The 12,796-nt window shown below is 32.7% G+C and overlaps 1 protein-coding gene across 3 annotated transcripts in view; it reads right to left on the reverse strand.

Annotated features, from left to right (window-relative positions):
* Positions 1-12,796, reverse strand: part of LOC110104257 (TOM1-like protein 4) — a 30,361-nt gene that overhangs the window by 9,378 nt on the left and 8,187 nt on the right. For all 3 annotated transcript variants that reach the window (XM_020833280.2, XM_020833279.2, XM_020833281.2), the window contains exons 6-9: positions 9,888-10,036; positions 8,308-8,389; positions 4,698-4,783; positions 4,396-4,617 (exon numbers count right to left, since the gene is read on the reverse strand). In XM_020833280.2, the coding sequence (XP_020688939.1) occupies positions 4,396-4,617; positions 4,698-4,783; positions 8,308-8,389; positions 9,888-10,036 (539 nt within the window). The remainder of the gene's footprint in view (positions 1-4,395; positions 4,618-4,697; positions 4,784-8,307; positions 8,390-9,887; positions 10,037-12,796) is intronic.

The raw sequence follows: 12,796 nt of genomic DNA on the forward strand, positions 1-12,796 counted from the left end.
CAGATTTTCCCCAAGTCTCTCCCTAGCTCACGACCCAACTCCTCCTTTCTTTTCTCCTTCCCGTCCCCACTTCATTGTTGAATGGCGGATCCCGAATTTGATGGGGGCTTTTGTTCAACGCCGATGGTAGTCTCAACGTCCTACGATCTCCGCACTTCGACGCGGGGTTTGAGCAAGAAGACACAGTTGGCAAATACTTGGAGCGAATTCTCCCACACTTGTGCACGTCATCGACCGCCGATTTCGAGACTACTTTTGGACAATCACCAGGCATCATCCACCACCTCCTCCACCGGCGGCTACCTCTCCGTTAACGAAGTCCGTCTCCTTTTCCGTAGTGGTGCTCTCCATCCTCGTGTAGTTCTTTATTCTCCGCTAAAAGCCAAAGAGTGAATGAGTGAGAAGGTGCTCGATGTGAACTTTCTCATTATTAATTGTGGGATTTTGTTATGAGCATTTAAGTAGTTCTTTTATCTTTGAATGTTTATGAATTGTTTGGTTATCTCAAAGCAACTCTTCGCCTAAGCAAGTTAATTACCTAGAATATATTTAATCCTTTATTTTATTGGTGATAAATTTGTGGTGGTAACGCTTTAGTTAACTTTCATCTTAATTTCCGCAAGCAACTCCTATTTGATTTACATCAGAATGGATATTGAGTGCGAGCAATTAATTTGAGGCTGTAAAGAGGAAATATGAAATTAGTTTTTATTTTTTAATAAATAAAATTTGAAATACGAAATTATATTAAAAAACATAAAATTTAAGACACGCATGTTCAATTTATTTTTAATATTTTTTTAATAAGACACATCTTTGGAATGTTAAACATGTGTCATGTCGAATATGTGATGGACACTATATACCACTTAGTGGGTAAATGTTGGTGCATTATAGGTAGCCATTCATTAATATTAATGGATAATCACAATTAAATCTCCAACTCCTCTATAAAAATCCATATGTATGGCCCCATTCATCCCAACCCATTCCTTATAACAAATTGCACTTGAGAAGTTTTTCATTATCAATTGACAACACACCTCATTTCATTCCCTCCTTTCCCAAAAACCCTAGCATGCTTCTATTGAGACTGACGAAGGGACACTTACTCAACGACACCTTCTAGTACCCCCACCGAAGCCCAGAACTTTGCTTATTTCCTTCCCTTCTCACACATTCCCTTCTCACGCGTAAATGCTAATCTCTTTGAAGCCTTCGTATTTCTATGCCTCATGTGATGAGCATTATGCTTGAATAAGATGATTTGGTATTTTTACAATCATTGATTGGTAAGATCCCCATTGCTTCCATTGCTCCAATTTTTAAATTGAAATTTTTTTCATTCTTTTTAGCTTATTCAGTTTTGAGTTCCTGCCATCTCCTAATTTAAGTTTCGATTAGCATTCCATTTAAAAAAAATTGATTTAATTTTTGTTAACTTGAGCAAAATGATTAGCTAATAAATGGGGTTATTCACCGGGATTTTATCTAGAATCCGCAAAATGAAACATTATTTAGAATTACACTTCATTCTTCAGAACCTTTTAGAAGTTTTTTTTTTTTTTTTTTCTGAGTACAATGGTTATCATCCCTTGTTATCTAAAGTGGTTATAATTTGCACCAACCGGTGATGCAAACCTACATAATTGTTATTTGCAAGTTACATGTAGTTAAAAACTGTGAAAAAAAAAACCTTGTCCCGGCATTAATTAAAACTGTTGATATAAATTTTAGTATAAAGCGCAATTCTACATTGCATTGGTCCACTAATCATATGATTTTATCTCCTTTGCATAATTTATCATTAACTATAGTGAGGAACTTCTTCCAACAGCAATGCCAACTCAAAGTCGATCTAGATGCGAATCAGGTTGGCAGAAACTGACAAAACAACCATAAAAATAATTAGAAGAATGAAACTGTGGGATAAGTTGTTGAAGTAGAAGACAAGGGAAAAAGAAATTAGAGAAGTTTGGGATCATTTCAAGCAGATTTTACAAAAGAAAAGGGAAAACCTATTGAAAAGTTTGAAATGTAACTATTAAGTCATAAGTGAAGCAAAAAGCAGAAGCAGCTTTTAGAAGGGGTGGGCATATTAAGGGTCATCATTACAAGAAAACAAATAATAAGGGGAAAGAATAGAAACTCCTTTATCCTATTGTTGAGAACATTGAGAAAAATGAAATAATTATAATGCGTGTGTTTTAGCTACTTATGATCATAATAAAATTATTATTGTTAAGATGGTCATCATACATGAATATCTTTTCATGGTGACTGAACATCTGAGGTTCAAAACCAAATCAATGATCATTTGATTCAACATTAAGAAAGAGTCCATGAAAATTCTTGAAGCTTAGGAAGAAAAACTAAGGTCCTATCTGGGACAAATTTTTAATTTGTTTAAAAAAAATAATATAAAAAGCAAAACATATTTGCATAGATAAGACACTGAGTTGGGTCACACGAGGATCGCAACACAAAAAGTATCACAGAAATGAGAAGTTTATTACTCACATGATGGAGTAGAGAAAATTTAAACATAAAGTCTTTTTCTTCATGAAGTTTCCATATAAGTAATTCACATAAGCTAATATCTTCTGACTTGGGGCATTAATCAATCCAAGTGTTACAAATATAATGCTAATCGTTAGTTATTAAAGCATGCAAATACTCTAAAGATATTGAGATGTCAAAACAAACACCAAATCAAAATAAAACACCTATCTATTTATCTTTAGTCAACCAACATTCACCAATTAAATTTTCCAAGGCAACATAGCTCAGGGGTAGATAACTCAATCGTGGTTATTATACAATTATTTGAGATATATTGGACCTAATTTATTAATAGGTATTCCCAAGTAATTTTTAAGTGGTCAAATAATATGTTTTCAAATTCAAGTAAAGTACATCAAAATCACTAATTAATGCAAACAAACTTGAGTATTCATATATCACAAGCCACTAATTAATTCAACAACTTCTTGTCTTTAAATGTAAATAGAAAATAAAAAAATTGAAACCCAAATATGAAGTGGCGAATAACTAAAGAAATCAATTAGAATTCTAAACAATGAAAATCAAGGACGGAAATAACCCTTGGGTTACTCTGTTGCCCGATCACATGAGAGGTTAAGGCAATCCATTAAGGTGGATCTTACTGGTCATTTAAAAAAAAATAAAAAAATAAATAAATAAATAAATAAACAATGAAAATCAACAAATAATTGCAATTTAATTCCCATAATTTTAATTTTTTGCCAAATTTGAATAAGAACATTAACAAATCAATAATAAATTATGTAGGTAAAATAAGAACATGGAATGAAAATACCAAAACAAAAAAAGAGGTTTCACATCGGTACAAAGAGATGAGCCAAGAATCAAGTGGTCGCAATTGCAATACACATGAAGGAATCACACACCCAATGAACACATCGGATTACAAATTAAAAAGAGGAATTTTATTCAGACAATCATGTTCCATTAATGCCTTTGAATATTTATTTATAAACTCCTCATCCTATTAGCTAGTAGAAGTGAATCACATAAACAGCTTAAAATATGTGTAAATTAAAAAATAAATTAAATTCTGGCCCAATTTAAAACTCAAAAATTCTAATCCATAACAAACAAACTACTAAGCCCATTTGGTGCTGTAGTATTGAATGGAAACAAAATACGAAAGCCGCATAAACATGCTAAACAACGCTAGATGAGTCCAAAAATCATGGAAAATGGGAAAACAAACATGAACCAGATCTCCTCAGCTATCAAATTCACAGGGAAATAAGTTTAAGAATCTTCTCCCAAAGAATGGATAAAGCCAGACACTACAGCCTAAGGTGGTACACAAATTATCCCGAGGAAAAAATTCAGAACTTCTTCAAAGCAATCAACACTTAAAAGGAATTCAAGCAAACAATCACTTATCTTCTCCAATCAGCAAAACATCTATAATAACTTACTATATGAGTTAAGCTACAATGAACCAAACTGAAATCATGCTAAACCATATGAACAAACCTAATTCTTAGGAAAAATTACATCTTTCTCTTAGCTATCATCATTGGCATACTTCTAATTACAAAGATAAAAATAAAATAAAATAAAACTAATAAAAAGAAAATATATAATTTATACTTAATTCATCGCTTAATGCAATGCTTCCAATGAGAATAAACACAATGATTTCCATTACTAAATTCCTAACTTGGAAAAAAGAAACAAGAAAGTAACATCTTCAATACCAGTTCAATTATGACAGGTGTTGATTACTAACCATTGACGATAGTGGCATTGTAGCAATGAGCTCCGTTTAAGTAGTCAAGTACAAAATATTCGCAGAAATTAAGATGCTTAGTTTTCTTTAAAAAAAAGGTTAGCTACCTGCGTGACAGCTGAGAAAACTCATCCTCTGCCTCGTCATCCTCATGATTAAGACTAACAAGAGGCGCAACAGGGGCAACTGGAGCTCTTACAGACGCAACAGAAACTCCTCCTGTACTGTTATTCTTAATAGGAGTCCCTTTAGCAATGTCATCATGACGTTGTAGTACTTTCTGCAGGTCATCATTTAGTGCAAGGGCCTGGAACAGAAGTCCTTCATCTCTGTTGAGTGACAAACAAAGCTATCAAAAACCTACAATTTCAACTATAACATTTGTACAAATTCCCTATGACATCCATACCCAGTGTTATTAATAAGGAGCATGACTCGATTCTGATAGCTATGACATTGCTCTACAAGATCAACAATAACTTCTTGGTTGACATTCTGCCATCAAAATAACAGTTAGTCTTTTAGACTACTTCACAACAACAATAACAACAAGCCTTTATCCCACTAAATGGGGTTAGCTACATGAATATTTTTTCTCCATTAGGTATTGTTAAGAGTGAAATTTACATGAAAGTAAAAAAAATAGCAAAAAATTTACAGCAAAGAAAAGAGTGCCATTTCTTAGTGGAGTACGAAGCACAACTTCGCTTGGTGTTGATTTAAAGAAAAAATACACTAAGTCCCCCAAATAAGGCAGCATACATCATAAAAAGTGCACGAGGCCCCCACAAGAGCAAGTTATGGGGAATGATTCTACATAATCTAACCATGTTCTGATAGAGAGGCTCTTCAATGTTTCAGAATCCATGACTCGCAATAGGGGGCAACCCAGCTATTGTCCGAAGCATGTTCTCCAATTTGATCAAGTATGGTTCATTGAATCAACTTAATTAAGTTAAATCACAAGACTAAACTGAGAACCTTTAGGCTTTACCGCCTAGCAATACATCAACAACAACAATACCTTGACGGTAGAAGAAACTAAAAATTTTCATCTGAAAATTAAAATATTTTTTCCTACATTTTTTTAAAAATTATATGAGTTGGACAATGCATACATCAATTGTATGTTTCTTTTTATCTATAATATTGAGATTTAATGGATAACGTTCTTCTCCAACTTACTAATTTAATGTATGCACTTAAATCACGGCATTCCAAATGCTTAATAAAAAAGGTAAGACATCGTTGGCTATTCACCAATTTCATACTATTTCAATAGGACTCAAACAAAAGATTATTATGTTTCCTTAAGGATAGGAGTGATATAGAATCCAGTTAGAGCAAGCCAACCTAGAATTGAAATGGAAGATTTCCCTTTCAGCTCAAACCAAATTCTACTCCCAACTAAAAAATGGTAAACTTCGTCAACTTTTAAGATGAATTGCATAAACCTATTTGTTTTAAGAAAAGTTTTAATGCAAAATTTAAAAGAGTATATAATAAAAATATAAATTAAATACATGCTTATATGAATAGTTCATACATAAATGCACATTTATCTTATCTAGATAACTTCACAAAATATAAAGTATAAATGATATTAGATGTTTGACATAAATTACATATGCAAACTGAAAAACATAAATTTATTTAGTGTGTTCATTTATATATATATATATATTCAAAGACACATATATAGTCAAGTTAATTTTAAGTTGAGTTGAACTAATTTCAAGAAAGCCATTCTTGAGTTGAGCAAATTGATTATGATTTTGAGTGATTAAAATTCAAGCTATTATTAAGCAAGTTTAGAGCTTTGAGCTTAATTATTATTAAGGATGTTACCATTGGCAATTTTGAAATAGTGTAGATGTTGCACAAAAAATAGGTAATTGATTATAAATTCATCATAAATTGATATATCCATTTTGTGCTTGTTTTTATCATTTTATAGGTAGGCAATTTTTCAATTCCCATGAGGGAATTCATATTCAATATCTCTTAATTTTATTCTATAAAGAATACCTTTTGATGTGGGCAATTCTCAAAATGTGCATGGCACTAATCTAAAGTTCTACACTTCGAACCAAAAAATGCTTCTTCAACCAACTAAATAATAAATTTTTGAGATAGACACACTCCTTATTCTCTAGGCAATCCCTAAATTGAACATGAATTGATTCCCGATAATATCATATTTTATATATTTGTTATACTAAATAAGTTTATTGAAAAATTTTAGCCATCCAAATCTCAAAAAGCCAACAGTGAAAATGCAAGAAGATAAGTGCAGCTGCTTGGATTTGCTAATGAAAAAAGAAAAGGCAACAGTGAAAAGGTTATTTGATACTATATAACTCAATCTTAAATATTATATATATTGGCTGCTTGACTTGGCTTTTTTCTTTAGGTGATCTTCCATATTTTGAATTTGAGTGAGAACAAAACAAGAAAGACAAGAAAAAGGGTAGAGCAAATGTTGTAGTTTACTCTGACTATAGCAAACAACATCATCAATCCATGCAACAATGGACGAAGACTAACACCTTCTGAACCACATAAAACTTGATGTTCATATAAGCTGCTTGATCTCTTTAAATGTCCTTCTGTGGTTTATAGTATTCACTCTTCGTTGATGCTTTCACATAAAAATTAGGCACTTGAACATTCAAATTGAGATCCAGAATAAGCTCCTTGGTCAAGAGTTTGAAATTTACTACAAACACAACAACAACAACATCAAGCCTTTGTCCCACTAAGTGGGATCGGCTACATGAATCCTTTTTCTCCATTGTGTCTTGTTAAAAATCAAATTCTAATTTAAATCTAATAAAGAAAGATCATTTATAATATTTTCTAACCAAGTCTTTTTAGGTCTACCTCTACCTTTCTTAACATAAGTCAAATCTAATACCACAACTTTCTTAATCGGGTCATCGGAAGGCCTCCATTTAATGTGACCAAACCATCTAAGGTGACTCTCTCTAATCTTATCTTCCACTGGAGCTACTCCAACCTTTTCACGTATGTGCTCATTTTGTATCCTATCTCTAAGGGTAAAGCCACTCATCCACCTGAGCATCCTCATCTCTGCAACACTTAACTTAGTATTATGTTTTTTCTTTTAATGGCCAACATTCGACACCATAAAGTATTGTAGGTCTCACCATCTTTAGAATTTTCCCTTAAGTTTGAGGGGGACTTTCCTATAATACAACAAGCCCGATGCATTCCTCCACTTCAACCATCCAACTTGAATTCTGCTGATAATATCCCCATCTATTTCACCATGACTCTGAACAATAGATCCAAACTTTCTTTTCAAGAACTCTCCATAGCACTTCTCTTGGAACTTTATCATATGCTTTCTCTAAATCAATAAATATCATATGTAGATGCTCCTTATTCTCTCTATATTTCTCCATCAAACCTCTCAATAAATATATGGCTTCCATAGTAGACCTACCCGGCATGAATCCAAATTGGATTTGAGAAACATTAGAACCACGCCGCAAATTGAGTTTGAAATTTACTATTTTTCAATAAATGTTTTCTCAAAAAAATAAATATTTCTAGTAGCTTTCAATCAGGTTAGCACATATGTTTCACTATTAATTATACCATGAAAAATATCCAACAGCAGATATTTTATCACCCTCATGCACATCAAGACAGAAAATGTAAAATCATTATGCTGCATCCAACAACACTGACATCACGTAACAGCTGGAAATAGACAGCGATGCCTGTAGCATCCCATATTCTCATACACATATTGAACAGAACAATATTTTAAGAGCAGGAATTAAGATAGGTCAAAGTTTCAATACAGAACAATTCTTGTAAGCCAGCATATTAACGGCAAGCAAATTTCTCTGAATAATCATTGGAGTTCATCATTTTAAAACAAACATACAGAAGAGAAAGCATGGTGCTTTCAAAATTTTAATTAACTAGAAAATAATAATAAGCCTTAGATTCTTAGGAATCACTAGCAAAAATATAAATGAACTAACCTCTGAACTTTGAATATCCAATGCATTAAGCATCTCTGATAGCACATCAGCTATGCCTCGAGCATTTTGAATCTCATCCACGCTGCAAAAACAACAGAACAGCTTCAATTGTGGTTGTTGCTAACAATCAAGTAAAGATGGTACTAACTACTAAAGTATAAAAAGGTTTGAATCTATATACTACGTTCAATGAAATAAAATAATGAAACACTGTCTCCACATTTATAGAAGTAAGCCTGTACAAAATCCGTTTCATTTGTAACTGAAAGATATATTCATAGGAAAGTAAATATCTACTTGTAAAAAACAGATATGAAAGAATCTGAGAGAGGTAGATATTGACAAGCTCAGCACAACTACGATCAAATATCTTAATTTCAGCACAAACAATGCACAAGCCAAAAAATGAAACACAGAGTCATTCACAACTAGATCACACTTCACGCTATAAAAGCAGAAATCATAAGAACCACTCCAAGATACTTCTCCGAAGGATAAAAAATGCTGTAAATATTGCTTTCCTCAGGTTTCCACAAGAGTTGTCAAATGTTAAGAACAAGATATCAAAATGCTACAAAATCAACTATTCACTACCTATGATGCACCGACACTTCTCCTCAAAGAGGCGTGCAGTGTCCAACACCGTGACCGACACGACACTCGCCCGACACTCCTCCGACACGTGTCGGACACGCCGAAAACGTGTCCGATTAATAAATATTAAATATAAATTGGTCACGCGTGTCCGACACGTGTATCTTAAATATTTTATGAATTTTTTTAAACAAAATTTCTTGTATTTGGCGGGATTTAAAATAAATTTCTTATTTCCTATCCACAACACCTAATCAACGTCCGCACTTAATACCCAATCATCGAATATTCTCATTTTCATTTCTTTTTAACAGTGAAGGTATTTTCATCTCCTCTCTCGGTGACTGATAAACGGCATCGACGCCTGACTCTCAACATCCTATACTAATCATTTTAAGCGCAAATTCTAGTTAACTGACTTATTGTTTTCAAATTATTTTTAAAATTATACTTATTTAATTTTTATACACTATTTTTTAAATATAAAAACTATAATAACGTGTCCAACCCTTGTCTGTGTCTTATATTTTCAATAATTGACGTGTACGTGTCGTGTCGTATCCGTGTCGCCGTGTGTGCATCATAGTTCACTACTTGCAGAGTTCTCATTAAGCTTTAGCAAGCGGAATCGCCAGAAACACACATATTGTCTACAACAACAACATCAAGCCTTTGTCCGACTACGTGGGCTACATGAATCTTTTTTTCTCCATTGTGTCCTGCTAAAAGTCAAATTCTAATTTAAATCTAATAAAGAAAGATCATTAGATTTTAATTAGTATCAAAAAGGCTCAATAATGGTTAAAGAAGTTTTTTTTTTTCTCCAGGGATACAAATGCAGTGCGACAAAGATATCATCCCACTAAACATGGCCTGTTTCCGGATGCTCAATAACAGTAAAAAGTTAGCGTACATGCTAAGCATAAATGAGGTAATGTGAGGAAACCAGGATAAAAAAAGATAACGGATTGAAGCATGGCAAGTACCTTAAGGCAGAAACATCAGATTGAAGAGAAGCCTGTAAAGCAGCATCATAAGTTGCTTCAACAGGATGAGGCTCTATAGGATGTGCTTGTGGAGGGGTAAACAGAGGGGCTGTACTTTCTGTTCGAGGGGGAAATTCTACTCCAGCAGCCTATCAGCAACGTAAAAAATTTACAACAAGATCTAAATGAAAAGAAAGATTAAAAAGCCCTTTATACATGAAATGTCTGCAGCAAATATGAATATGTAAAGCCTGATATAAATCACTAAATGCCATTAAATCTTAAAAGAAGAAAAAATTTGCAGACCTTACCAGGAAATCACCTAGGAAAAAACAAAGTAAAGAAAAACGAAAGAAAAAAGAAAAAGCCATGACGATGGATATTTATAGTAGCTTATGCCGATGGATATTTATGGTAGCGTATATGCAAGTAGAGTTGACATAACTAAACCTACTGTTACCATAAGCATTATTATCATTAATCTTATCACAACTATTTAGGGTTAACTTTATGAAACCACACTTTCTACTAATTCCAATTGAGTGTTGCCTGAAGCTTTAAACCAATTATTTGTAAATCATTTGAATAATTCCTATCCATGTTACCATGGGTACCAATTTTTCTTTCTAATCCTTTGAAATTAATTTTATTTACCAATTTAATAGTGCATTTTCAACTACCGTATCTTCAATCATTCCTCAATTTATCCTTCCTAATTTTGGCACACATTCATCTAAACATCCATTTTCACCACAGCCTACTTAACTATCAATATTTTTTTATATGCCAATACACTAATTCAAACAACATAGAAAACTTAATTATAACTTTATAAAAAGTACTTTTAAATCCAATGATATCTCTTATCGGACATTACCCTCAAAGCATTTCTCAATGTTAACCATTAATTTTTAACTCTAGAAGTTACATCCTCATCCATGTGATTATATCCATATTTTTGATATAATACATCAAATATAATTAAATCTATCACATGCAGGAATAATTGTATTTTCTAATAATATTGATGGATAATTATTAATATCATATCCACATATCATATACTCGAATCTTTAATCTATGGATCCAGACCCTTTATCTTCAAAACATTTTCTTCGCTATTCTAACTTTTCAATAAATATCTCATCAACTAGAACTATGTCATTTACAAAAAGCATATACCAAAGCACATTAATTTGAATATTCTTTGCAAGCATCTCCATAACCAAATATGATACAATATATACTCTTTATTTTTTATTGATATAAACTTATTATAATTGGTAACTCTTTGTTCCCTCCAATAAGCACTTCTAATAGAAGTCAATTCTCCATCATGCATAACCTTAACAAATTCAACATACACTTGACAGTTGACACACAAATTTCTTCCTTAATGCACTCCAAATCAATCATTGGAGTACTCAATCATATGCCTTCTTACGATCAATAAAAAACACACATCCTTTATTTGATCTCTATATGTGTATCATAATTATCTCAAAAAAATCGATTTTATAGTAAATCATCAGAAAATGAAATCAGATTGATTATTCAAAACCAACATTTTTTTTTAATGTTTATACCAATACTCTCTCCAAAAACTTTATTTCTATCACAAAAAATGATTACTTAGTGGTGGTTGGGTCAAAAGTATTATTAGATGTATAGAACAAAAGAGTTGCAGATATTTTATTTTTCTATAGTTTGGTTTGAAGTAAACTAAATACAAACTATTTGTATAAGGGATTTAAAACACCTCATAATGCCCGTTTTTGACGAATTTGAATTTACCCAAATAAGGCAAATATCAAATACAGAGAACTCATAGTACACAACCGCCTTCCATCCACATGAGCATCAATCCTAATCTCACCACCCCCGACCTTGCCCTTGCCAGTCAAAGTCAACACTTGTTTGTCAGCCCCGACCTAATCACCCCCAACCATGCCTTCCATTTTTAACAAATTTGAAATTTACCCAATATTGTGTTGTCCCTGGCCTCATCCTTGATAACCCCAACCCAATATAAGCACGTTGTCCCCACAAATTCTTGATCTCTCCAACCCCAAACATTTTTTCCTATGAGACCGTGTCCTAAAGTAATGTATTTCTTTTTCAACCAACCAAAAAAAAATATTTTATGGATTTACTTACAACCAACCATACGTTTTAAGGAAATTAAACTACTCTATTTATTTTACACTGCATTTGAAATACACATGTATTTGAAATACTTGCAAACAAAATAACATTTAATATTCATCACAATCTTAAGCATGCTCCCATCTTCTCCAATCATTTAGCATCCTCTAAATATTCAAGATTCTATTGAAAAGATTTGTAAACCAAAACTATTACATCCTCAAAACTCCCCAAATCTTGCTTTGTATTTCAAATGTATCTAAATTTTTTACATTTATTGATGTGAAACGTGTAAGTAAACAAGAATTGCTTTTGGAATTAAAAATAATTTGAACTTTAACCTTGCTAATTGTAAACTTATGTCTCACCAAGTTAATCTATTAGAAATTTCCGTTAGAAGTTTATGTAATAACAAGCGATTACAAATGAGATTAATAAGATACTTGCAAGTAACAACAAAATAAGAAAGTAAAACTAATGGAAATGAAACAAAAATCTACGGCGTAACAACAAGAAGTGTTCACCCTGAGTTCCTTCACTCTCGCTCTTGAAATTAGGGTTTAGCGGAGAAAGGGTAGAAGTAATCCTAGTGATACCACCACAAGACAAGAGACGCGTAAGGCCTTGTTCGTCAGAGAAGTAGCCGGAGGAGGGGAGGTTGATAATCAGCCTACGATTTGCCAATGTCTCGTTGGTCGTTGCTCGTCAATCGTATCGGCGAGATGACAGAGTATGGGATTAACGTGGCTTTCCACTGAATCCTC

The sequence above is a fragment of the Dendrobium catenatum genome, unplaced genomic scaffold (genome assembly GCF_001605985.2).
Source record: "Dendrobium catenatum unplaced genomic scaffold, ASM160598v2 fragScaff_scaffold_71, whole genome shotgun sequence".
Classification (NCBI taxonomy): domain Eukaryota; kingdom Viridiplantae; phylum Streptophyta; class Magnoliopsida; order Asparagales; family Orchidaceae; genus Dendrobium; species Dendrobium catenatum.